The sequence below is a fragment of the Tetrao urogallus genome (genome assembly GCF_951394365.1).
Source record: "Tetrao urogallus genome assembly, chromosome: 5".
NCBI classification, from domain to species: Eukaryota; Metazoa; Chordata; class Aves; order Galliformes; family Phasianidae; genus Tetrao; species Tetrao urogallus.
The window spans coordinates 6,581,158-6,609,087 of NC_136818.1; the positions used below are offsets into that span (position 1 = coordinate 6,581,158).

General features: G+C 38.1%; 1 protein-coding gene across 2 annotated transcripts in view; it reads left to right on the top strand.

Moving 5' to 3' along the window:
• Positions 1-3,637: 3,637 nt before the first annotated feature.
• LOC306946966 (BEN domain-containing protein 5-like) overlaps positions 3,638-27,930 on the top strand; it is a gene marked incomplete at both ends in the record, with an annotated part of 850,824 nt that continues 826,531 nt past the window's right edge. For both annotated transcript variants that reach the window (XM_079536119.1, XM_079536118.1), the window contains 2 exons: positions 3,638-3,684; positions 19,706-19,824. In XM_079536119.1, coding sequence (XP_079392245.1) covers positions 3,638-3,684; positions 19,706-19,824 — 166 coding nt within the window. The remainder of the gene's footprint in view (positions 3,685-19,705; positions 19,825-27,930) is intronic.

The following is a 27,930-nucleotide window of genomic DNA, read 5'->3' on the forward strand; positions in this document are numbered from 1 at the left end:
TTCTTTTGTAGCCATATAGTATTGTGGGCTGTGGCAAAAGATAAACAAAACAATAGAAAATCTGACATTTTAAATACAAGAAAGATTGAAAAAATAGCGTGCTCCTCAAGTCCCTATGGACTATAAATAAACAGAAAGATAGCACAAATCCATATTTAGAAAAATAATTTCTTGCTTGATATTTAGAACGGAGTTGTCAGTCACATTAATTTTTATGTAAATTTGTCTAAGCTGATGAATCACAACTGAATAATTGCCTAATCTTTGTGGTTTTGGCCAGTATTTCCATTTGTATTGCTATTACTGCAGTTTATTTTTATTTGTTTATATAATGCTTCTAAAGAGTCCATTCTGGGAACCCATATCTAACACAGCAAGAACACAGGGCCTGCTTCAAGTCACTTTCAGTCCACACAAGTTGATGCCAAAGACAAAGATCAGAATAAGACAACACTAGTCACACTGACAGACTGTAATCTTGGCTCACAGCTGACTATTTATTATCATTTCTTCAGTAGACATCACAGCATAGGAGATTTTTAGGGAGGGATTTGAAGGAGAAAAATTAGGTGAGTGGGAGTGAGAAGCAGCAGTGAGGGAAAGCAAGAAGGTGCTGGTTTGAAAATGTAACAAGTAGAGTTATTACTGAATGAAATGTGTGGGGGGAAGACGTTGATTTCTCTATAGGATATTAAAAGATGATAGGGTGGGAATAAGCTGTGAAGAGCCATAAAAGTGAAGTAGCTTTTGCTTGCTAAGATATTGAAGGAGGGATGCAATAAAATGAAGAATATGGCTGAAGTAATAAATGTGAAGATAACCAAGGAGTTAGCATTTTGCTGTAGTATTCTGTTACTCCCTGTTGTTGCGTGATGTCCAAAATTAGATTATTAGCTTTGGAAGGGAAGGGACCAAAGATGTCTTTATATTGAAGAGCACCCTAACATCTTTTCGCATGCTCTAGAAATGCATAAATAAAAATGAACAAGTGCTTCTCCTGATCATTCTTTCCCTCATTTTTCAGTCCTCATTCTTCAAGTTTACACCATTCAGGTATCTTTCCCTTTTCAAAAGAACTTTCTATATGAACTTTCCAGTTCTTCTCTCAAGTCAAATTAGCTTACTGTTTTTGGAAAGACTGCATATCATCTATATTTAACATCATTTCAGCTTGGTGAGGTGACTATAACATAGCATTAAACTCAGACTAAAAAAAACTTGAGCGTGGCATTTCTAGGTTTTTTAAGTGTGTTAACTCAGAAAAGCCAATTTGACTGAAAAAAAGAGTGCTTTCCCCAGATATCTCTTATTTCTATACATCTACAAATATCTGAGTTACTGGCAGCTGGAGGCAAAAGGCCTTTGGATTAGTATTTGTGGTCACCATAGAAGTGAGTCTCTGGGAGAAATGTGAATAAAGAGAAGGTCATACCAAGAACTGATTTGGAAGGTTTCTCCACAGGCACTTAATTCTTAGAAATTTACAGATGAAAAATGCTATCTGACTATTAATAGATAGGAATGAAATATGGATGAGGGGACACTAAAGCTGGAATAGCAAGTAGAACAAAGGGGATAGGGGACTTGGGGACATAAGAAACCAGACAAGAGCTGCAGACTTGGACAGAACTATGTAAGACCTGGATAAAAAAGGAAAGTTTAGATAAAAGAATGAAGAGCTGAATGTTATGAGAAAGTATTTTAAGAAGGACTGGGACATGGCTACCAGGGAACCTTAAATAAAAGAAGTTATACAGACAGGATAAAAGATGAGCAGAAACAAAAAAGTTGCCCTAGCTACTGATACTGATATGGTCAACTTTGCAGGGAGAAAGCCAGAGTTGATAACAGGCTAGAAAAATAAAAAGGAAAAGCAGTCAGGTTAGGTCTGTAGTTTATGTGACAAACAGGCAGGATGTACAGTAATGCGTGGAGAGAGTTTCCACAGGAGAATGTAAAGTACATTAAAAACTTGAATTAGTGCAAATAACATTTCCAAATGAATATTTGATGAACATTTGATATAAGCAGTCATCAATGAGGCCTGAATGGACAGAAGAGAATACATGCAGCATAATCTGAATTGAGGTCTCCCAGGATCATTTGCCAAGCAAAAAACAAGGCCTGGGAAATTTTCTAGTCCAGGGAAATGGTGTGAACGGAGAGCATGGGGTGGGGTGCTCACCATAGTTCATTGTCAGCAGTGAGACAAACCAGCCTTTGCAGTATCCTAGTTACCACATGTAGTTTATGAAGGCTGAAGAAGTATAGACATTATTTTTTCCAGGGCTTGAATCTAGATGTCCCTTGATGGCTTTTAAGTGCTGGCACAAAGCAAAGAACAATATCCATGTTCCAACAGGACTTCTAACCCCATCAGAAAGCCCCCTTGGTGCACTATTTTAGACACATATTTCAGTCACTGGAACAGGAACGTGGCTGCGTTTGAAAACTTGTGGCTGTGGCTATGGTATAGAAATATGTTGAGAATGAAGAGAAAAATAACCAGAACAGGATGAACTGGAGGAAGAATCGACAAGGCTGTGAAAGCCAAGGAAAAACACAATGAAGAGAAGGTAATAGATCCTACAGAAAAATCTAGCTGTGTAGAACCATGTGAGTCTTGTTATCAGGTGTTGCACTGGAGCAGAAAATGCACATAGCAGATAGGAAGACAGAGAGATGGAGAAAGGTACAGTTTCACTTGCCTTCATTTTCAGGCTTGGAGTGTTTCAGTAACAGATCACTGGTCTCTGTAGTAACATTAATTTATTAGCTGTAAGTAAGCAAACACATAAATGTTTATGTAGCCATAAACAGTCTTGCCCATTTCCATTGCTTAGCATTGCACACACGCTTCCCATTTCAGTTAGCCACTCATTTTGGAGTGTGTTCATCCCTCGTGTGTCCATGGATGCAAATACAAGTGACTGAAGGATCTGTGCTTGCACTTGTGACACTGCCTGCCCCTCACCTAGGCTTGGAGCATGCACCGAGGACACATGATGAAGGTCTTTGGGGAAACACACACATAATTAGCCCCTCTGCACCACACAACTCACTGCTGTATTTGCCACATGCCGGGTGTTACCCAGCGGGCCTGCAGCACACGTAGGAGCCCTGCCGTCCCTAGGAAGCCTGACTGTGTTTGCCATATGGTCGCACTCACCTGCTAGGGCGAGAGACAGACGGGCAACACACACACTCATAATGAAGCCCCCCACTGGGCTGCCCTAAAAAACGAGGGAAAAAGTGGCCGTAACTGCCGTCTAATCAGAGCGCCGTGCGGGCTGTGCGGTAGGGCGGGATGGTGGCACACCTCTGCCCGCGGCCCGGCCCCTCACGCGCGGCCGCCACGTTCGCCAGCCTGGGAGACAGCGGCAGCGGCAGCCCAGCGATTGCAGCCCGCTCTCGGGGTGGCTGCGCGCCGGGGTGGCTTCTCCCGGGCGGGGGGCTCTGCCAGCGCGATGCTCCTCCACACCCCTCGCCTCCCCTCCCTTTCGTTCCCGCCGCGCCACGGCGGCTGCGCGCGGTCAGAGGGGGAGCGCGGGGCTCCCCGGCGGTGACGTGCGTTGCCATGGCGACGCCCAGGCGGCGTCTCGCGCCGTGGGGAGGGGGGAGGGGGGGGACTGAGGGGATGACAACAAATATGGCGGAGAGGAGCAGGACGGCAGAGACGGGTCAGTGCCAGCCGCAGGCGCCTGGGCGGGGGGAGAGGGGAAGAGACCCCATCTCCAGGGGATGAAGGCGAGGGGCTTCCAGCAGGGAAGAGAAAGCATGCCTCGCTTGGAGTGAAGGGAACGGAGCTCTTCCCGCCGGGAAAGGGAGGGAAGCTCTGAGGTGCAGAGGGGGCCCGGAGCAGGAAGAGAGCTCCTTGCACGGGTCGCTGCGAGGAGGGGCAAGTCCCATTCCCGGAGGGACGTCTTCCAGGGGCGAGGTGGCCGTGGGGTAGGGAAAGAGGAAGGGCCGGCTCAGGACCCGTGCGGGGACCGCTCCGGCTGCGGGGCTCTGCGGGGCGATCGGCGCCGCGCGCGGGGACGGAGCGCTGTGGTGAGGAGGAGAGCAAAGACTGGCGGGAGGGAGCGCCTCACACGAGAAACCTTTCCCTGCTTTACCTAGAATGGAAAGTAAATGATACGTGAACGCGGAGGGTTGGAACTGAAGCCGCACCGCGGTGCTGCCGGCTCTGGGCTGACCTGCAGGTGCTGCCTGTCCTGTCCCTGGGTCTGTATGGAGCGCTTCGCTTATGGCACCTGCTGCGCTGTCAGGGGCTCCAGCTGGGGGCTGAAGTGGGATTGTCCCGTTCCGACCCCGCTGGCGATAGCTCTGGCTGTGTGTGCGAAGATAAGTTTGTAGGTGAAACTCAAGTTCTGGGCTTCTTCGTGTGTGGTATGGATTGTCTAGGTACAGGGCTCTCTCCTACTGTAACAGAACACAGCAAAGGTCTTTTCCATCTCACAAAAACTCCCAAACTAATTTATGAAAACGTATCAACACTGTGACGATGAAACAAAGGTGGTGACAGCTTTTCTGAGTATTTAATACCCCACAGCATCATACACATGAATTTCCTAGATCCCTGGACCAAAAGCTCATTTTCGTTGCCTGCTGTGCTGCTGTGCATGTGCTTTTCTCGCCCAGAAGTGGCTCCATGTGTGTGGAAGATGCATTGTCTATAGAACTGACTTTGGATTTTTGGACCACTCAAGGTGAAATAAAGTGAAAAATATGCGAAATGCTCTTGTCCTCTGAAAAACAAAACCACAAGGGCTGTATCTGAGTTGATTGGCCTGAGGTTCTTGAACTCGCAGTCTGTTTCAAGCCTACACTTTACGAACCCCTGAAACTGTGCTGAGAAGTTTCTTATATTAAACTTTCCATGGAGCAGGTGATTTGTTTCATCTGCTGTACAACACTGTACTAAACTGTACTAAACACAGCTGATCCACTCTGATTGCACCATGGAATGGAACGCATCTCCAGTGGCCATTTGACTTTGTCAGCTTTTCTGCAAACTTCATCCACTTCTGCCTATGTGCTTGTCAGTAACTTTCTATATAACATGGTAGAACTTGCTCTCTATTTCTGGATTACTGCATAAAGTAACTTTTACATTGTGCTTCCTGCTATATTCTTTAAATCTGTATCTTTACAATATTTGGTTTTTGTTTTTTACTCTGTCATGTCCATTTCAGCTGGGTAATCCATCATTTTCTTATAAATGCACTGGTTCCACGAGCTTGTGCTGAGATCAAGTTTTGTTGCATGTTCCAGATACATGTTCATTTCAATTTTTCAATGCCTGTCTGGCCATTTTGTAACTCTAATTTGCAGGCCCCTTCCTGTCTGGATTACTAGTTGAGTAGTTTAAATGCAAAAAGTCACAAAAATAGGAAAAAGTCCCAATATTTTCATTGGGCTTGAGGAATCTGAATGAAACAAACTTGTGGTCTTGGCCTATTTATTTAGAGAGGGCATAAAAGGTAGGCTCTGGAAGAAGTGTCTGTCTCCTCCCACACCTAGTATAGGTTTCTGACACAGATGTAATATATTGCAGGTAGGGAATATTATTGTTCACGGCACATCCCACTTCCTATGTCATCATGCTCTGTCAGATTTGGGACGTTCTTGAGGAGATCTGAGTCTAGCTCTGGAACCTGCATTTTACACACATTTAAATATTTCTGTGTGGTTGGATTGGATGATCTTTGAGGTCTTTTCCAACCTTGGTGATTCTATGATTCCAAGATTCTATGGTTTGCAGGGAGAACAAAGCTGTCAAAAGACAATGCTGTTCAAACTATGTAAGTTGATTTAGACAGTGGGACTCTGTTACACTTGCTGTTACATTTTTTGCAAATGTTTCTGTTCCCGAGTCAGAAGATACAAATAATAGCTCTCTTATCTTCCCTTCTTGAAATATTGTTATTTTTTATTTTCAAACGAAAGAACTGCAGTACAGGAAGACTGAAGGTAATTTACCCATGCTTTACAGCAACACAGATCACTTGTTATGGAAATGCTGTTATTTTCCTTGTTTGCTTACACACATGTGAGGTGTTTTCAACCTGCCTAAATTTAGTTTTGAAATATGCTGTGTCAAGAGGTTCTGTATATCAATTTTTGGTAAGCATTATGGAAAACATACCTTTTATCATGTAAGAATTTTGTATTTCAGTTTTATTTGTATTTCCTTATTCTTTTGTCATAAGAAATTAAATGTTAATTGTTCACGCACTGATCATTGTAGTTATTGTTTCTTTATAAAATCTTTTAATATTTTAATTCTTTTTTCCATGTAGAACATTTTTGTTTCTGTAGTAGATTTTGCACATTTTTAAGCCTTTTTTATTTTTTTCTCATGAGGAGGATGAGGACACTCAACTTTCTATGAAGTACAAAAGAAAGACTGCCACCAACCCTTCTTACACTGTCATGCTTAGCATTATTTTTTAGATCATAGCTTAAGCCAATCTGTGTGTTTCAAATGAGTCTGAGATCTAATATAGAAGGTAGATTACTTCACGTCTGTCTACTGCAGCGTTCATATTCTGCATACTCTGCTCCTGGGCACCCTGGACTAGGCAGACATTTGTTCTAATCCATTCAAATAGTTCCTGTGTTCTGACGTTTGGTTACAGTGCTGCAAATGAACTACTTTTGGCTGGTTCCTCTGAACTTCTCAGACCAGCTTTCTGCAATAAGCCGTAAGTTTGTCAGCTTCTGTGTTTAGGTTCTCCATGTCACAAGTTTGGGATAAAGTCTGCCGGAGAATGAAAAGGATTAAGACTAATGAGTTACCTCCAGGTGCTTCTTGGTTTGCCTTCTTGGTGTTCTGCTCAGTGGCCCCTGATGTCTCACACCTGTAGAAATGTGGGATGCAGCAAGATAACCAGTTCAGTTGAGTTTCTTCAAAAATCAGGCCCGCATCATTCTTACAATTCAAACATGACCTTATTAATTGTCAAAGGAAGTTTCAAGAACAGGTCTGAGTGAGTACAGACTGCGTGAACTTGCTTATTTTTTAACCTGTAAACCAACTTCTATCAATATTTACATAATCACTTCATCTTTCTCATAAATTGAACATGAAGATCAAATGAAAGTATTTATCTGACTTTAATGTGATAGTGCTGAGTTGCTGTTTTGAAGGAGAGCTTTTTATTATTCAAAGAATAATTATTCCTTGAAAAACATTTGTCAGGTATGGTATGAATGCATTCTAGTATGAAGAACTTTCTGCCTTCTTTTAGGTGGCATTAGTTGTTAAATAAAGAGCTGAATTAAATAAGACAACCAATTCTATAGTCAATTTTTTTTTTCTTTAAATATAAGCCTTATGGGAAACTGAACTCTCATTCTTTAGCTTTGTCATGAAGAAATTTAAAATAGGGTAAATTACCTGACTATTTTACTACTAGTACTTGTAGTCTTGGTCATTAAAATAACTCCAAATGTCACTGGTATTTCTGCTCTCCTAGGCAAATTTAATTTCTCAAATTGAATTAGGCTTTCTTAAATTCTTTCTGAATGTTCACAATGTTCACATGTATATCAACAATAAAGCTCATTTCCTAATCTACACAAATATGTAGCTTTGCAGTTGACTAGTCTGTATGCATAGCTGAATCCCAGTGTTGGGGAAAGGAAGCACATCTGCCTCCTGTATCCCCCTATCAGCAGGAAAAGATTTCAAATCAGGCAATTTGTAAGGGTATTGGGCCCAGACTTGCAGATGTTCCCACATGGTAAAGAGCTACTTGCAGATGTTTATGAAATGCTGCAGTGTGTGTTTGTAAACAAATTCCAGATACGTTTTGGTCAACAAAGACGTTTGCCAGAAGTTACTGACAGCACGGGTTCTTTATTTAAGGCATGTCAAAGTCATGGAGATACTACAGGAAAGTGTACTGGTAAATGTTTAGCACTCTAAGGCATTAACTACTTTGCTTTTTATTTATAGAGATGAATAATGGTTGCTACAGAAAAATAATACAATAATCATTACAGTATGTTACTGCTAGTCTCACACTCACCTTATTTCCCACTTTTTAAGTTATGTAGTTGAAACAATCCCCACTGGAAGAATTTGCTGAAGAAGAGCTGCTAATATCTTTTTGGTGCTTATAGCTTTGATCATGTTCTGTTGCATAATTTGCCATATAAGGAAATCTGAGAAATATTAATGAAGCCTTTATACAGCCAGAAGATATAATTTCAGAAAAAGAAAGAGAAACAGCACTGTGTTGGGTATTCCAGTTGCCACTTCTTAATGGTTTACCATTTCCTAGCCATATTTCAAACACTTTTTTTCTTTGACATATAATCAAAGCTTTTGAAAGTTACTTACCTCAAGCCTCCCAACGTTTTTCTTTCAGAGAAGTTCAAAGCACCCTATTAATTATTAGCACTTGTGAGATGAGGTTTTTGAATTTATAAAAAGTAAAATGAGACATATTGTGAATTTAAATAGGTTTTATACTGAGATTTGTGAAACAAGTTTCTGCAAGTTTCTTTAGTGCTGCTGTCATCGTATTTGCAGAAATCTGATGCCAAAAAAACCCAACAACCAAACAAAAAAACTCCCAACAAATAACACAACCAAAACCACATCAACCTCAATGCATTTATATGGCCTACTCAGCATTAGCGTTTTTTTAAAGTCCAGTTTAAGTTCATGAAGATAGCTTTTACATTCAGCTTCCTGTGCTAAAAGGTTGCTGGCTTGATCCCCACATGGGGCCACTCACAGGCCTGGGAAACTGACCTGCCTCACAAGCAGGATTATCGAATAGGATACCTAATACTGATAGCTGTTATCTGTCACAGAACTGGGCAACTTATCTAGCCTTTTCCTTCCTCCTGCTCTTCTCTTCTCCAGCAACACCTGCTTAGGAGTAAGAGCAACAGAGTGAAAGGACCGTATCATCTTTACGTTTGCTTTTTTTAAGAGCTAGGATACCACTATAGCAGAGCAACACCAAACCTTGGATGAATCAGGTGCTGCAAGACATGGGGAAGAATTTGGTACAGACATTTACTGCTAGCATCGTTCAGATCCAGCAGTGCTGCCACTGCGCTCCAGCAGACCCACCTGGCCGTTTGCACCATGCTACATCACTCCAGTTTCTGGAGGGTTAATTGTACTGCCCTTTTCCAGAACTGTGTGATTGTACAGAAACCAGCTCAGCTTTCTCAAGTAATCCCCAAATGTAGTTGGCATGCAGAGCTTTGACACAGAATTGCTATGTTTAGTTTGCATTGTACCTGAGATAATAAGTCTTTCCAGTCTCAAGCTGTGTCTGCAATTAATCTACCATAGAGGTAAACCAAACCAAACTACAAGGAGCTGAGAATTGGAATTGGCTATAGGTGCACATTTACGTGCCCCATATCCCACTTTCCTTGTCACGTTGTCTCAGTAATTCCTCTTTTTTTTTTTTTTCACATTGCCACAGAGGGCAAGTTTGTCATTTAAGAACTTTGGAGTGCCATACTTTTTAACATCAGTTTGAAATACGTTCGGTGGGGTTTGTTTTTAAATAGTAATTTTATGATTTGTGTGTCAAAATTGTTAGCACGACTCTGATGAGTAAAGATATTCACATATGAATGTGTTCAGTAATGTGCTTTCGTGATTGATTCTAGTTTAGGTCAAATAATGTGTTAAGGTTAGAGAAAACACTTATACAATGTGGTACATATGGTTCCTAATATACCTGTCCCTATTCTTGCAGCATGGTTAACTGGCTAACTTCATAGATTTGTAGTGGCAAAAACCAACCATTAAAAAGAGTGTGTGGGTAGAAAATAATAATCTTGAAATACTATTGTTACATACATAAGCTGACTTTATTTCATTTGCTTGCTAATTCACACAGCTGTTTACTAAGCAGTGGCTCTCTCGGTCGTGAATGAGAACTGGCAAGATTTCACTTTTATGTATTATTTCATAATCACCTTGAAAAATGTGTTGAATTTCAATCTCTTCAAAAGCAAGAGGAATACCAGTTCCTGTGAAACACTAAAGCAGAACAGCAGGAATCCATTGCAAAGAAAGCCCAACTGGATTCATTACAGGTCTGCTGATGTGTTTTCATTTGCAGTAAGCAGTAAAGCTACCCTGCGATTACAGTAAACTTTAGAATAGGATAACACCTACCAAGTGGCTGTTATATTTTCATGCATATAATCTGCACATGAGATAGCATACACTTGATGAATGAAATATTCCTTAAATAACCTATACAAATCCAAACTCAGTGTGGTTTCTTTAGGGAACCTGTCCATGTAAAATAGGACTGGGAGATAAACTTGCCTGGGGACTGCTTACCTGTGCCTGCAGTCCGTAGTACTGCTGAATCGCAGATGGTTTGAAACTGCACAGAAGCACGTTATATCAGGCAGTTATTTATATCTAAGGAGTACAAATAGTTATTAGTTTGATCGTAGAGCTCTCTCTGTATAAACCTTCGAGTAGGTAGAATTTTGGTTCGTGTTCTGAATATTTGAAATAATTTGTATGCATTTCACATTCCTATAAATATTGTATCAATGTAGCATTTGCACAGTTAAAAAACTGCTGAATATGGTGTATTAGTAGTGTGCTCAGTAGTGTTCCTGTTACTACATTGCTGATGCAAGGGACTTAATGGATCAAATTTGCTTTGCTGACACTTTTATGTTAGAAAACAGGATTTCTTAAACAACACTTAAACCTTTTGCTCCACAGTAATTACACTTTGTGAGTAAAATAAAACACCCCAATGATCTAATGATTTAATTTGATATGAAATTCTAGATTATGTTGTAGTGTTTATTACGTAAAGAATAATATCAGCTATTTGTGTGGGCAGTGCTTGGGTGGAAGAAATCCTCAATGGCTTTAAAACTCAGTAAACTAAATAACTCAAAAAATAAACTCAGTGGCTTTTTGAAAGGGGCTATTTCAGGAAGTAGAGGGAGAGACACTATTCTCAACTAAGAATTTAAAGGAATTCTTTCAATGAGTAATTATAATTATGGCAGTAATTAATAGTTGATTAATTTCAACAACCTTGGGGAAAAAAGTTATTCCGAAAGTAGTACTAAAATCCCCAAATTATTTTTGATGTATTCCAATTAAGAAAATGTTAACTTTGTAGTGAAGGAATCAAAATCTGCCTTGCTGTGTACAAGACTACCATTGACTGATGGAAAACATGCCTTCTGCTAAATGAAAAGTAAACAGGAAGCAAGGATAAAACCATATCTTTAAATTGTTCACATTTGAGAGTCAAGGAAAAGTAGAACTTCAACCCAGAAAAAAAATGCAAAAATCATGTTGCCTAATGCACAGGATGGAGATCATCACTGAACTTAGAGATGGCCCAATTTTCACTTGTCGCACTTAACCCTGGCAGTTGCAGCACTCCACAACTAGCTCTTTTCCAATCACTTGTGAAATGCAGGGTGTTGAAGAGAAGGGTGGTGCTATGCAAAGCTGCTGATGTGCTCCCCCATAAGATTTTGTGCTTGGTGGAGTCACTGTGGACGGCTGTCTCCTATGGCCAAGGGTCTGTTGCCATTGTAAAGATGTCAGTGGTTGAGTCAGGAACCAGATTCGTGCCACTTGACAATTAGACACTGTGATATTCAGGTTTTTTTTTTTTTTCTTTAGACAGGTCCATCCACAACAGTTACTACAACCACAAAAAATAGGCACCAAAAAAACCCCAGAATACCTCTGAAGAATGGGTTTGATGTAGTACCACGCCTGATGGATTTGGGGAATACTTGGGAATTAGAGAAACGTCAGATCCAAGTTAGAAGCCACAGCTGTATTGCCTCTGTGCCAAACCTGAATTAATTCACGTAGTCTAGTTTGTATCTCCCATCTGTAGCTGGCTTTCTTTGGCCTTTTCTGGCTCCCAGCAGATAAGCCAGTGTCCATCGAAATATGGTATGGACATCTCTTGAAATACAGGTCTGGAAGCCCCTGCAAAATCAGCAGTGAAATGTGAAAGGTGTAATTTTCACAAATGGCAAAAATACTGTTGATAAATTTCTTTTATAACCTAGCCAGTATTCTTGAAAGAATGTAGTCTTATATTGAAAGCAATAGAGGATGATTGTACTACGTATTCTGTAGGTCAGATCTGCTGTTGCTTATTCAGTGTAAGTATGGATTAAGTCTGCCTCTTGAAAGCCTTCTGCATTTAAAATTAAATTTGATCTGCCCCAACCATAACTAGCTGAATCAACATCTTTTGGCTGGTGCTATTGAGGTTACTCAGAAATATCTTTTAGTAAGCATTTTGTTGGTAGTCATTCTGCATTTAAAAACTTTGTCAAAGAAAGGCTTTTGAAGATATCCGGTGTAGACTTGTGTCTGAATGGTGTACCCGACAGCTTAAGCTAGTTATCCTGCTTTTATTCAGTGCTTCACATCTTGGGCAGATATTGGAACCATGTATGTGCAGATTGTTCCCTTCCTTTTCTACCACTTCTTCCATCTGCCCCATGTTCTAGAAAAATAGGTGCAAAAAATTGGTATTTTTTTGTGGGTTCCCCTCCCTCTCCCCAGAATTACGCAACATGGGAAATGTTCACAGCACTTTAAGAACTCACCCTTCAACTTCTTTCTCCAGTTTCTTATACATTTCAAAAATGCTTGAGATCCTGAGAAAGAAAGCTGTAGTATGACACAGGGCATCAGCTTTTGCTCTTCAGTTTCCCCCGTGTCATCGAATCCTTATTTCTTCTTCCTTGGTAGGAAATGTTCCCTCCCTCCTCTAATCCTTTGCTGATCTAGAACTTGAATTCCTCTGTAGTCTTCAGCTGGCATTTCATCATCTCCCATTATTCATATGTAGACCTAACTCTCTGAGTCATCTCTTATGGCATGGACTTTCTCAAAGAACGGCCTTTTTTTTGGATGTACTTCTGAGGACTCGCTGAGTCCTGTGGCTGTTATTTGCTCCTTTCTCTGCTAGTGGGAGATGTATGTGATGCATCACACTTTTCCTTACTATTTATGTGTTTTATGCTTTTATTTGGTTTGCTTTTTTGTTTAAAGAAGTATTGCTACTATAGCAACTGTAGCATCATGTGATACTTTTGATACTATCAAATGCCAAATATTTGTTAAGGAATAGATCAGTGTATCAGATGAAATTCACTGCTTCTTTCAGTGTTTCTAAATAAACATATTTTTCAGTGAACATATTTAGCACTGTTAATTTTTTCAGCACTTTTTTCCTTTATGGTGAAGAGTATTCTAGTGGAGAGGTTAGAAATTGTAAGTACAGTAAAAAGAGTAATGGATTTTTTTTTTTCCTGCTTTACTGCATTTGAAACACAACTTGCATCATTTTTCTTCTTTTATGTAGGAAAACTGTTCATACCTTCTTGGATATTTTTAGTTTCACTAAAGGGATACAAAAAATTCAATTTCCATTTGTATCTGAATATATATCCTTGGAGATTGTCCATGTTTAGGTAATAAATAAATATTCTTGAAGTAAATAATGAAGTCACACTTTTAGGTTCAAGACTGGAAAGAAATATTACCTATAAAACAAAAAATAAGTCATATTCTGTCTTCCTACAAACTCATAAGGTAACACCAGTATCTGGACATGAGGGATCAATGTTCAGAGCCAGATGTTGTCTTCAGTTTTCTTCACTTGGTTTCAGAAAGGAGGTATAAATGATCTTGGACTGATAATTGGATCTCTATCTGCATTCTATTTTTTTTAAAGTGGACTAGATATAACAGATTTCTCATCATCTTTTCATGCCTGATCAGCAGAAAGTTGACAACTTTGTCATGGGCAAAGCATCTTTATGTACTTTTTTGTTTCTGCTTCCTTTTGGGCCTCCTACTGTCTGCTCAAACTGAGCATTCAAGCAAAATATCCTTTGCAGTACATACAGACTTTGTGTGAACATCTTCACTGCTTACGATACTTTGATGTATTTGCATATAAGAACAAGGCTTTTTCTACTCTCAGCTTTGATGCCATTCCTCTGCTTAAGTACATCAGTTTGGACACATATATGGAAAGAGGCGTGAGGTATTTAGGTGTACTTGGCCTTCTGACCCAAAAGAAGAAGTTAATGGTGCATTAGCCAAGGAATTGCATTTAGAAGGTTAAGAGCCTGGTAGCCTCTGTAGAAAAAGAAGCCTATTCAGTAGAAGTAACAACATACAAAATGAAAAACAAATAATGGCAATGCTTCCTTCTTATTTGCACAACCTAGTGCTTTTTCTAGTTGTTAACATGAGCTGGCAGTTTATCTTTCCTGAGCAGTTTCAGAACCTTTGCAAAACTCAGAATTTACCTGCTAATCTCTGCAAAAGTTGTGTTTGTTTTTTATTTTGTATGCATTCTTGGTTATGAATATCTTCTCAGTGTTGTGAGACAGTCTCTTGACAAGCAGTCTGTTGGTCAAACTGTGGGAGTAAAGTAATTGAAGTGACAATTACTGTAAAGATGCTACATTTCAAATTGTGTTTCTAAATAATAATACAAGATGTTACTATTTTTTAGAACTAGACCAAGCTGTGAGAGAATGTGGTATTATGACATTCTAATTGTTCTGCTTGATCTGTAAAGCAGGCAGGGGTAACAGCGTGGGCACACAGTACCTGAACACGAGACATCAAGTAAGGTTGGTACCATGGAGGATATTTTTCCAAAACCTTGGGATCTGTAGTCTTAATTTAATTTTTTCCTTTTCTCTTCTGACTACAGATAGTGTGAGTGAAGTACATTTCAGATTGACAGCGCTATGCAGTGTGTTTAGATTCTGAGGATCATGCCCAGTCTTCAGGATGTGTGATTGTGAAGACCAAACTGACAATTGCTGCTGCTTCTTTTTTTCATTGCGTTTTTGAAGCCAGTGGAATTGGAATTCCGAGTTCCTGACTGTTGCTGCCATAGAACTTTTAGGATAGCTATAGAGCACTCAGAGCTTCTAGCAGACATAAGTTCTACCAGTGTTGCAGAAGCCTAGGAACATTGTTATCTGAATCTTTTAATTAAAATATTGAAAGAAAAGTGGAACATAAAGAGCTACTAACAACACAGATTTCTAGGAATTCCCCTATAAAAGCAGATATAAAATACTTTTGATAATATTACACTGTTTACAGTTCTCTGATTGGTGGAAAAGACACTGTTATTGACATATCCTTCATAATAGTTTCTGGTCCAAAACATAAGTTGAACAAGATTCATCTATGGCCTTGTTACATTAGGAACTACTGTTGAACACCTGAGCAAATTTCTGTTTATTGCAGACTGTACTGAGAGTCCATATTCACTTCTTTGTATGGGCATACAACAACTATATTGTTCAAGGATGATGATGGTCTTTGCTACAATACTTGGAAACTTCTCTTGGCCTGTGGAGGATGAGAGTCTGGTTATTAGATCTTTAAGCAGTATAAGTTATCATCATAATTGGCCAATATCCAGATAGAGGAATAGAGGATATGGTAGCTGAAAAGATAGGTTTTAAAATTCTGTAACAATTTTGCTCTATTTGGCGTTAATTTAGCCATTAAGTGTCAGGAAGTCACTCAAAATAAAGTAGTTTTCACAGTGTATATTTTAGACCTAGTGACTTGATTTTGATGTGTGTATGGGAACTGCTGAGTCACAGCCAAAAGCACTGATTGAGCACCTGGGGAAAGGACTGGCTCAGCCCTGGGAGCACAGGTGAAGGCAATTCAGCTGTGTGACCAGAAGGGGGTGGAGCCTGGCTGCACCTTTAGACCTCATTTAAGGGATGACTGTGCCTGTGGAAAGATCTCTGGTTGGAGATCCCTCTCTTGTGGAGCCTTTCTGGATCTTTGGAGATAGCTGAGCACCTTTACTTTTCCTTTAAACTACCATTCTGTCTCTCCATGGTGGTCTCTTTCTTGTTACGTTCCTGTACTACCCTTCTACTGTATTAATCTTTCTGATCATAACAATGGATCATTCTGAATTCAATTCCTATTCTGGACAGAACCCAAAGTAGAATGTTTAGATTGTTCAGAACTGATTAGAAGAGCCAGCCTATGCTAGATTTGTAATCAAAGGTGAAACAAGTTTATTTGTTTTGCTCATTTCCCTTGAAGAATGCTGGATTTTTTTGACTGCACAGAAGAGATGAAATTAACATGAGAATTGCCATGTTTGGAAACCAGTTTGTTTGCTCATCCTATTGTTAAGTGTGGTAACTTAACAGCAATAGTAGTTCTCTTTTGTGAACAACAGCAAGAATCCTAATTTGATCCTGATAACAGAATGAGCTGAGAGACATTTTGATGACACTTCAAAGAAATCCTTTGACAAAGATCAGTTGCAGCTATTGGGCCTTTTTGGGTTATCTTACCTTTCCACTCATTGATCCTTGTTAGGCAGTAAGCCTGATTACGATGTGGGTTTTCCAGGCAAAGTTCTGTCTGTTTTCATGCAGCTGTGCTCTCTGCTACTTAATGTTGCATGGGGATAGCTGCTTGCTGCCATCTCCCTGGATTCTGAAGTTCATCACAGCTGGAAGTGGGTTTGTTATTTACCCAGTGCAGGGAATAAATATTACTTTCTGCTTCTCTAGAAGCTGCAGGTATTTTTGTTTTTTAGAAAATGTACCTGAATTTGCATGATGTTTACTGTGGCAAATACTGTTTTCAGCTTTGCCTAAATTAAAATATTGTTTGCTTTACCCTTTGAACTTGAGAATAGTAAGAAGCTCTGGAAGTTTCCAAGTCTTCCTGCTAAGACAGAAGAAGTTCCTTGTAGCTGATTCTGTTCATTCTCACTCTTTTGATGTGGAGCTTGACCACAGTGATGAATGCAGGCACTGAAAGACACTATCCAGGTTGAATTTTAAAACCTTGTTTAACAACTTGGAGATTTTGTTCACCTACAGATTTTATTCTTGTTAGAAAATTGCCACTGAAGTTTAATACTGTGGTAGAAGTAAATGGTAGGGATTTGCTGGGCACTTCAAGTATTGAAGATATGAAGAAACAGTATAAATAGCCATGTGCCTTTCAACCTATAAGGAAAATAATTGACCAAATAAGACCTACAGTATGAGAAAATTTCTTTGCTAAGTTACTTTTGCCTTTTCTTGTCTTATCTGACCTTTTTTCCAAAGGACAGCTTGTTCTTGAGAATAGTGCAGTACGTTCTTCAGTTAATTTTCTTCTTTCATTTTTTTGAGATTGGAGTGCTATTACCCTACCCCACAATGTTCCGTTATGCATCCTTACCATCATCCAGGAGCAACTACATGGGGTTCCCAACTTGTGAAGGGAAGGGGGCCTTCAGCACCGTGTAACATGGTTTTCACCATCTAAAGATTATAATGTATTGCGAGCAGCACTTGCTGCATCTGCTGAACACACGAGTGTGAAGCCATGTCTATTTTGCAGTACAGCAGTGCAAGCTCAGCTTAGATGTTCTCTATATCGGGTAAGGGAGGCACACCAAATGGGACATGATGTTGTTGTGTAGTGTTGTCTGGCAAAATTCAAACAGCGGCAACGCTGTTACCTTTCCTCACTTCATCTTTGTCTAAGTGGTATTTCCCAGCAATCTTTCAAGAATTAGAAGCCTATAATTTTTAGTTGAGACTTGCAAGTGAGCATTTACCAAGAGGAGAAGTTCAGTCTTCTTGCTGCTGTACTCAGCTGCCTCCCATCTTTCACTTTGGTCCTTGGCTACCCCAGCATTCCTGGAGGAGATCTGCAGGTTTTTCCTGAGTGTTGCTTTGTATTTTGGACTTGATGTGTTGAACTGCAAACAATGAATTTGACTAACTGCTACAGATATGTGGGGTCCCTTAATCAAAGTGGCACTGAACTGCAACTTAGGAGATTGTTTTTCTGTGGCTGCTGTTATTAATTGCATGATTCAGAGGGATAAATTGTATTGAGTGATATGACCATGGCCATACAGACATATGGATGCCCTGTTCAGGTCTAGGTCTGCCTCTGGTATTACCAGCCAGTAGCAGCATTGCTGATGCCTTTTGTTTACACTCTGCAGAGTTTAAAAAAAAAATAAATATATATGGATTCTATATTTAAAGAAAACAATTACCCACAAATTGCTGTCTATGGGTAATCATTCTAAAACTAATAACATTGAGGTTGCAAATAATAATTTGGCTAAAAAATGTTAGCACACGGTATTTAATTTCTCAATTTTTGTATTATGGTAAAATAGGAAAACATCTAACCTCTCTCTTCTGTTACAGGAGTTCTGAAAGAAAGTTTGAAATTCCTTCTATGGAAGACTGCAAATTTGTATGCCAAGTATTGACATAGATATACGTATTTCTAAATCTGGATTTATATACCTCTGAAAATATGGGTGTATAATGGAAGGGCTGCCAGACCCTTTAGCTGTGGTGTCACTAACACATTGATGTAATTTGTTACCTCAGCTAAGGTGTTTTGCCTCAAGAGGTGGAATACATTTATGTATGGAAAGGTCACTTTTAATTAATAAGCTGTTTTCATCATTCAGGGCAATATGAATTGCTTGTAACATTTGTGTGAAATAGTTTTCAATATAAAAATAAAACAAATTGAGCTTTATGTCACATTCATCATCGCCTATAACCCATTTAAATGTCAAAAAATCAGTTCAGACCAAAAGTCTATTTCTAGAAGCCTCAGTAGCTGTATTTATCAGAGTGAAATAAGATATTATCATCCCATTATTCCGTCATGCACCTTCTGCACTTGAAGACATAAAGTTTACTTCTGGTTTTCCCTAACACAGAGTATAACTGTTCTATTGTTAAACATTTTTGTCCAAACAGTAATTAATGAAGAAAATAGCCAGTGTTGGAAGAATAAACAGCTAATTATATTATTGTATATCTCTTTCATTAAAATGTATAATGCAATATACAAATACTAAATTATTTTCTTCTACATCTCTCAAATGGGAGTAAAAAGTCACTGTTTTTGCATTCCTATTTGGAAACAAATTTTGTACACACTGTAATTTACTAGACAGTGTAATTTGACTGAGAGGACAAGGTTTTCAATATATGCACTAATGGTGCATTTGGACAAAAGCTGTGTGGTAGTGTAAAAAAAATGTGTCCTTGTATTTTATTTTGAAATAAAAACTGTATTTTTTACATTTTTCTTTGTTTAAGTTCACTTTCTGGGCCTTATTTGCTGAGAAAGCAAGGTCTGCATGATCACCTCTCCTTGAATATATTTCTCTTCTAAGGAATTTAAATTCACAAATGGGAGTGGGACCTAAATGTTCTCACAGATTCTAAGTTTACAGTAAGATGCATGAAAACGGGCAGCAGGATGGAGGGAAAAGGTGCCATTGATGTCCATGGGAGATGCTGTGATAGGTGTTCAGTTCTGGGCCGTCCATGCAAAGTATGTGTATTGGAGAGTTCCAGTCAAACAAAGTAGATTCAGCTGAAGATTAAATTTCATTGCATAAGAGTGTTCAACTGCAGGACATTAAAAAACAAAAAATCAGGCTGTGTGTTTTGTTGGAGAAGCTTTAATTTGCAATGCTATTTTAACGAAATTCTTAAGTGAACTTTGAAAAGAAAGCTCATTGACTGGTGGGAATTCCATATTATTTAGAGAAGCGCATCCATCTATTAGCTTTTTAATTTTTTTTTTTTTTTTTTTTTTTTTTTCATGCTCATGCTTTATTTCTGCTTTTGTTGCAACAGGTAGTGACATAGGAGGCGATGAAATCATAGCAGGGAACGTGAACAAGTACACTGTTCTCCCAGCTGGTTATTCTGGACAGCCTAAAAAAGGACATCTTGTATTTGATGCCTGTTTTGAAAGCGGTAAGCATTTTCAGCATTTCTTTGTTACCAGACTGTCAGTGTAGTAACACATACATCACTCTTTGATAAAAAGCATCTTAAATTAAAGATTTGTATTGAACACTGTTTTACTCACTGATTCGCTTCAGAGATGACATAGTGCCCAGTAAGAGAGAATGTGAAGTCTCTTGCCTACAATACACATTTGAATGGGTCTTTCTCTCTTGTTAAACGTAGGCACCTAAATGGGTTTTCTTCTAGTGCTATTTGCATCATTATACGTGCAGTATTTGTAGAAACAAATTGAAGATTCAGGATATTATAAATGTTATTACAGAAATTCTCAAGTTTGCTGTGGAGGTTAACCTGACAAAGTATCAAGCCCATCCTAATGTAGTTTAAAAAAAATTTATAAATGTGTACTTGTTTTCTTCAAATATATTTCTTGTTTCAAACTGAAATAGATGCAATTTCTGTAGTCCACTCTTTTATTGTTTTATTTTTATTGTGTTTCTTGTGGCTGAGTTATGTGTTGCTGAGGTTGTTCCAAGTTCTGCCTCTGATGTCAATGGGAGCAGATTTAGTTTTTAGGAAGCTATTTCAAATTGAAAGAGAAACTATTTTTACAAAAGTTATAGTTAGTATACTGATTTAAATAATCTTTTTAATTATGTATGTTTATGTGCGTGTGAAGGTATATAGATAATATATGTATGAACATGCAGCTCAGCTTAAATCTTCATGTTGCATGTATGCTTGTCTCTAGATTTTTAGCTTACATCTATTGTTACTGGCTTACAGACCTGCAGAGTGCTGTTAAACACCATATGTACAAAAGGCATTTGGCAAGATAAACTATGGTTTCCAGCATGGTTTATGTGAGAGATGTTAGTAATGCCAAAACTGCTAGAGTGTCATGTAAAATGAGGTTTTTATGAAGAGTTAGATGCCTCAGGGTAGAATAGTGGCTGCCAGTTCCTGGATAAATATTAAACTGAGTTATTTAAATCCTCTGATTATTTTGTGTAAAAGGTGTAAATGACAGTTACTACTAAATAGTATCACTTCTTCTATCTCTGGAAGTTCTAACATTAACACATTTCTTAACTTATGAAATAGCATGCAAAATATTTTATCAATTTATGAATTTTTAAATCTGAAAACAGTTCATGAGGTTTGTTCATTAGCCAAGTAAGAAATTGAGCTTACTGTATAGAGCTGCTGTGCAGTGAAAAGAAGGATCAATTGCAGCCATGAAATTGTACGTGAAGTAATGTGAAGAATGCTGTGGTGGTTAAATTGCAATTCTCGAACAATAGAATTAACTGTATTTTTAAAATAAAGCTCTGATGTAGTTCAAAGGTAATGTTCTTAATTTGACAGTTATAGCATGTGCTAGAGGCAGATGCTGTACGAAATACTGTGTTTACACTGTAGGATGATGAGTCTCTGTTGCTTTGCATAGTCAGGCACCTTCAAAATAGGAATACGAATAAAATTAATAACTTCGTTTATTTTTGCATGATGATGATGTATTAGCAAGAATGCTAATAATGTGTTTATTTAACAATAAAGTGAATTTACAAATTATGTCAGCCAAATAATTGTTTACAGTAACTTAATGGGTCAAAACAAATTAACTGCTTACTGAATACTTGATCAAATCCTTATTAAGGCTACAGTCTATCCCCTAATATCAACCTAGGAGTAATATACGGCATTTCATAGCATCATAGAATATTCTGACTTGGGAGGGACTTACATGGATCATAGACTCCAACTCCCGGCTCCTTACAGGACCACACTGAGAACGTTGAACTCCTGCAGGCTGGAGTTTTTCCCTGGAAGTGGTCATGGTTCTGATAAAATTATGACAGGATGAAGCAAAACTGACTGACGTTGGTACCTAGAGAGTAACTTGATGATTTCCTTTCCAAATGACAGCTATATTAAATGCAGTTCCACAAGTGGCTTTCCTATCCTTACGTTCTGGGTTTCCTTGAAATATCTGGTTGATGGAACTGAAGGGTCCCTTCTGGATTTATTTTTCAGTGACTCTTTTATATTGCAGAAATGGAGGTATGTACCTTTTTAGAACAGAAAGATTACTAAACTTGTAGGAAACAGGGAAAATATTAACACATGTAAAAGAAATGTTAATTAATTATCTTTCATTTTTTTGTGATGGCTGTCACTGTGTTAAGTAGTGTTGAGGTGTGTGAATTTGAGGCAGAGGTGTTTTCATGTAGTCTGAAAAGCAATGCCTATTTAGCTGTTTAGAAGGACCTTGTTTTTATAAAATCGAACTGAAATAGATGCAATTTCTTTAGTCCACTCCTATTGAAAAGCAAAATATACTACTTGTACTATTCCTGACAGATATTTGTCTTTCCTTCTTGCTGAGACATCTAGTGAGGAATGTTTCAATAAGAAATCAGGAATCCACTCTGATAGTTCTGTTTGCTCATTATAAGAAACTTTTTCTTTCAATGAGAGATGTTCTCACCAAAAATGCATTAGTTCTTTTCCAGCGTGATGGGTACAAAAAGGAGATAATTCCTTTCTTTGGCTTAGTGGAAAGCTGTTATCTTCCCTTGACCTTTCACTCCTCAGCTTAAATAACTGCTATTTTTTCAATAGTTCCTCACTGGCCATATTTTCCAAATTTCCTATCTTTCTTTATTTCCCCTGGATTTCTTCCAGCTGTTCCTTGCCTTTCTTGAAGTGCGGTGATCCTAGATGAACACGATACTCAGATATGCTGATGTCAATACCTTGTAGACTTTATTGCATGATATGCCTTGCAATCTATTTACTTCTGTGACTCAGTCCAATCTTCTTCACAATAGCATGGCACTATTGACTTTATTAGATCTGTGATCCTTTGTACTCTCCAGATCCTTTTCAGATGAGCTAGCTAACTAGACTGTAGCTTGCACTTAACTTATTCTAGATGAATTTAATAGTAGTGAAAGAATATTTACTGTAAAATAAATAATTGAAAAGGATGAATAGAGGTTGAATCATTTATCTTATAAATAACAGATGGAGGAGTAAAGCAGAGAGAATATAATCCACTTGCAAATATCAAGGAATTTGAATTTGTGTTCCCATAGTTCGAGCTAATGTTCTAACAACTGGAATTTTCCTTGTTGTCTTTATTAATATTTAAGGATATGAGTCCAATAGAAACTTTTCACATTCACTTATTAGCATAAGAGAAGAAAATTTAGATTTCTTGTACTCACATGTCACTATGTATTTTTTGAGTGCTGATTTTCCAAAGAAATATGAGTTAGTTTTGGGATGGAATAGGAACAAAGCTATCTTTACATAGAACTTTAAAAAGTTAATATGTCTCATATTTGAAATGTATGAATTTGGGTCGTAATAGTTTCTTTTTGCTATTATGCATTAACGTATTATCAAATTATCCTGCTGGAATGCAGTGCTCTGCAAATGTTTCTCTTGTCCTCTACTCTAGAAAAACTGAGAATTTTGCAAAATAAAATCCTTCTAGGAAAGGGCTGTGTTGACTCCTGCTGTACGAAGAAGTCCTTCCTAATTGTGTCAGGCCCAAACTTTGATGTTCTTTAGGGACTCTGGTACTGTAACATCTTCAGGGCAAATTGGTATTTCAGGCATTTTATTTTGTGAGGATCTAAATGACTTTTAAATTTAGTTTAGCTAGTTACCTGTACTATCTTGTATTGGCTTAGAACTTATTTCTGATGGCATTGGTTTAGTCAGTGGTCTCTTTAGTGGTTTGTTTTTATTTGCTCATTTTTGGAGATGATAAACTAGTATCCCCCAGTGATGAAAAAACTGCTTTTTTCTTCTGGGAACTTATGTAACAGCTTCACTTCCTTTTGCAGAAGATGATAATTCTTTATTAATTTTGTGACTCACATAAAACCTTTCAAATCTGTTTTGCGAAGTGAACAAAGAAAACGAAGCAAATGTCTTGCTCTTTAAAAAGAATCTGGTATTTTTATGGTGCAGATGTTAGTTCAACCTTTTGTGACGAGTGCAAGTCTGATGTTCCCACTCTACAAAAGGGAGGGTTTAGGCAATAATCCTGCAGCATGGGAACTTCAAGGGTTTGACCATAACTTTTGCAGGCTACAGAAATATTTTGTCAGGACTCAGATAGAAGGAAGGATCTGAAAGTGACATTATAACTTTCTTCTAAGCCCAAAGGCATGGCTAAACAAGCCACAGTATAATATTGTAAGGTATTAGAAATAATTCTGTAGCTCTGAAATAGACCACAAAACATGGAGAGATTGAAATCTGTGGATTTGAATTAATGTTTTCTTCTGAGAATGTTGGTGGCTTATTGGGTTCTTTGGGTGTTCAAGCAGACTTCCTTGCACAATCAGCTCTTAAATACGGAGAAACCACAAGTATGCTGGATTCTTGGAGTACTCTAGAGGGTGCCATCAGACAACATGGATGACTTGTTCTTTGAAATGCTGTCTGGAGACTGTTCTAGGAGGGTACAAAGCATGGCACACACTGGCATGTATTCAAACTGTGTTTCTACAACCTTCAAAAAGCCTGCAAGAGGTGACATCCATTGAGCAATCATCTTGCTCACAGCACTGGTCATAGTGCTTTGATAGGACCAAGTTTCCTCTGAGCTGAGAATACATGTGTACCAGAGAGGCTTCCAGACCACTTTTTTTGTACTGTGCAAAGGCTGTTTTTCAGGATATAGCTGTCTTTGCATCTTAGTCAGGGAGTGCTTTGAAGGCAGAATCAGAACGGATGTGTCTTTTTCCTTCCCCTGATTTTTGATGTAGAGAGCTGGCAAATGAAAACTGTTGACACTGCCAGCTATGTCTCCACTGAAGGTCAAAGCAAGGAGGATTAAAGTATTGTTCATTTTGTTTAGTATCATCTGGATTGTCAGTCTCCATAGGAGTGTTGGTTGGTCAGTCTGGCCTGTACACACTTCTGGATTAACCACAGCACATTCTGCCTTGCCTGGAAGGATGTCACGGGGAACATAGGAAACAGGAGTTAGTGATAGAGTGTTAGGTGTTGAATTGCAAGGGCAGTTATGGCAATAGAGGAAGGAACAGAAAACAAAACCCTTATGTCCCAAACCTGTCAGTTTCTGCTGCTTGTAGCTCAAATTGCTTGCTTTATCATTACATTTGAGGATTAAAGAGGAAGACTGACTCAGAGAGGTTCTTAAATCTCAGCATTCATGCTGTTAAATACAGGGGCCTGTTATAAGGTTTTGAAAATACATATTTTTGTCTTGTTAGTTGAATATAATGCTGTTAAAATGTTAAAAATACTGTGTTTCTTGAAATTAGAAATGAAGCAGCCGTCTGCTTTTATTCTCGTTTCAACCAGAAGTGGAACTCCGCCAAGAGTCATTAAATCTTCCATCCTTTGGATGGATTCTTATTTTTTATGAAAAAAATGTTGTGATTGGGTAATTTGTGTATTGTGGCTTATGTTCAAAAGGTTGTAATTAAAGTTCTGTGAAATTTTAGATTCAACCTCAATTACTGTAAGCCTCGTATTATTATGTTGATAGAAATACCACCACCTTACAGCGAATATGTTTGACAAACATAGATGTGTTGTTTCCTGCAGCTGGTTTATAAAATATTTCATATTAGAAATCTGATAAAAATTCAGTGCTGATGAAAATGGTTTCAATCAGCTGGAAAAAAAAATTAAGACATACAATGTGTTAAAAGATCCCATGTGACTGAGAAGTACCCTTGTAAATTTTTTAAGGTTTTAAAAATCTTTCTGTATTTCAAAAATAGGATAATGCACTTATAAAACACTTTAGGCAACACTTAAACTTACAGTAAGTGATTGTAATTCTGCTGATCTCATTGTAGCCACTTACAAGCGTGAAATAGGCCTTCAAGCTTTACCACCAAAGACAGTATAGGATAAATTACCATTTGGGGATACTTGTGTTCCAGTTGCTAAGACTTGACATGTAACTTTAGAAAGGTAATATTAGATGAGATTAATCTTACTCGTGATTACAGAAGTACTGTGAAATTTGGGCTATAAGAAATATTCTGAAATGGGTATTTTTGTCTGTATAAAGTTTTTTGTTTTTTTTTAAAGGCAACTAAGATGATATAGGAGATGATGCTTTTAGTATTATGGACAAAATAAAACTAAAGCGCACCATAGCAGGTAGTTGCATTTTGTCTATCTAATGTACTACTGCAATATGCTTCAAATTTGTCAAAAAAAATGATCCTAATTGTTTGTGCATTTAAAGGAACAGAAATACCTTTCTTTCACCTTGATTTCACTGGCAATACTATAATGTACTAGATGGTGAATGAAGCAATACAAACAAGGGTAAAAATGACAGTAATAGAAATAAAAAGTTAAAAAACAAACAAACAACACTGGTTAAGTTACTTTCTTCCAGCACATTTAAACACTGCCTGTAGGAGTCCAACCTGCTTTTTGGAGCAAAAACTTATTTTTGTTCCAGACTTCCTAATTCATGGTAGGCCCTGTTTAGGTAGAATTGCTAGATCAGGTAGATTTTTTTGGCTTTCACTTCTATAAGAATGTTCACATGCAGTGTAGGAGCAAAATAAATGAGCATTAATATATTATAATTAGTGATGATGCCTATTTTCAGCCTACTTTTGTGGCATTGAGGTGTATCTGATTAATGAAACAGTTTATTTTAGTTATTTTCTTATTTGTTGGCAGTAATTTATACCATATTTCACATAAAGGTATTAAGTGGCTATTGCTTCCAGCAGGGATAATTTAACAAATGTTTCCCTCCTCTGAAAATGTCTGTTTCCAGTTCAGAGCGGTGTTATTCTATCAGAGTATCAATACTTGTGGGCTACTGCAGGTTAGAAGTCACAAAAAAATTAAGAACAAAAGATTGATTTAATATTTTTTATTTTTTAATGATGACCCTGGGCACAGATGAATGGATGTAGCATGCACAAAGTGATATCAGTTAACATACATGACATTACTCAGATGTCTCAAACTCCGGAAAAAGCATGTGAATGATTTATGGAATTGATATTAATCTCTTTCCAGTAAATGCATTACTAAAGTTACATGGGAAATTGATGTTACTGCTGTAATGCCAAATTAATTTCTTTCTTGCTAGGTCAGCATTTCAAATTGAACTAAATATTAACCTTTTAAATATCCAAACAGAACAAGCATGGAAGACGTTTTTACAAATGGAGGAGTGCTTTGTGTTGATGTGGTATCAGCAAACAAATACAGCATTAGTCAAGTATATTAACTTAGGAGAAATGGATATAAGTGACTTATGGAACTAATGACAATGTGATAAGAACTGCCGAGTATAATAGTACTGGTAAAAATTAGGGGATTAGCTGTAGTTGGTGTGATATTCATTTTTGGTCAGTTTACTTGACAATCATGTTGTGTTCTTCAAGACTTAACCTTTCCTTCCGCCTCTTACCATGTTTGCATCCCCACAGCAAATACAAACACAGAAGTGTTTGATTTGTTGTTTGACTGGCCTGAAGAAGGTTGAGAATAAGCAGCTGGAAATGGATACACAAGTGTCTTAGATTGGAGCAGTTCAGAGCAGAAATTCAATATTCTCTGTATGAGGAACAACCAAATAGAATAGGACTCCTTAGTCAGGAAAAGAGACAACTGGCAAAGTATATATCTATAATTCTCAGTTAAAATGACACTGAATATTGAACAGTGGCTCCCTGTCTCTTTGTACAAGAAGTAAGGACTATGAGATGAAAGTAGCAGATAACATGTGGAAGACAAACAAAAGGCAATGGCTACTTACTTGTTGTTTAATTAAGTAGTGGAACTTGTTCCCTTGTGATATTGTGGATGCTAGTTTGTGTGTCATGGCTTTCATTGGCTTTCAACCAATAAAACATCTGATAAGATCAGGGAAGAAAAATAATTTGAGAGCTACTACATACCAACACCTTCTCTGGCTCAGAAGTTTCATAAGCTGCTTGTTGTAAATTGAGGAATTATTCAGGAGAGGTATCTTTAAATGATTGAGTTGTTCCCACTCTCTAATCTAGGGATCCCTTCCTGGCACTTTCTGCCTAGACTTTGATCTCACTTTAACCAGATGTAGATACATGTGGT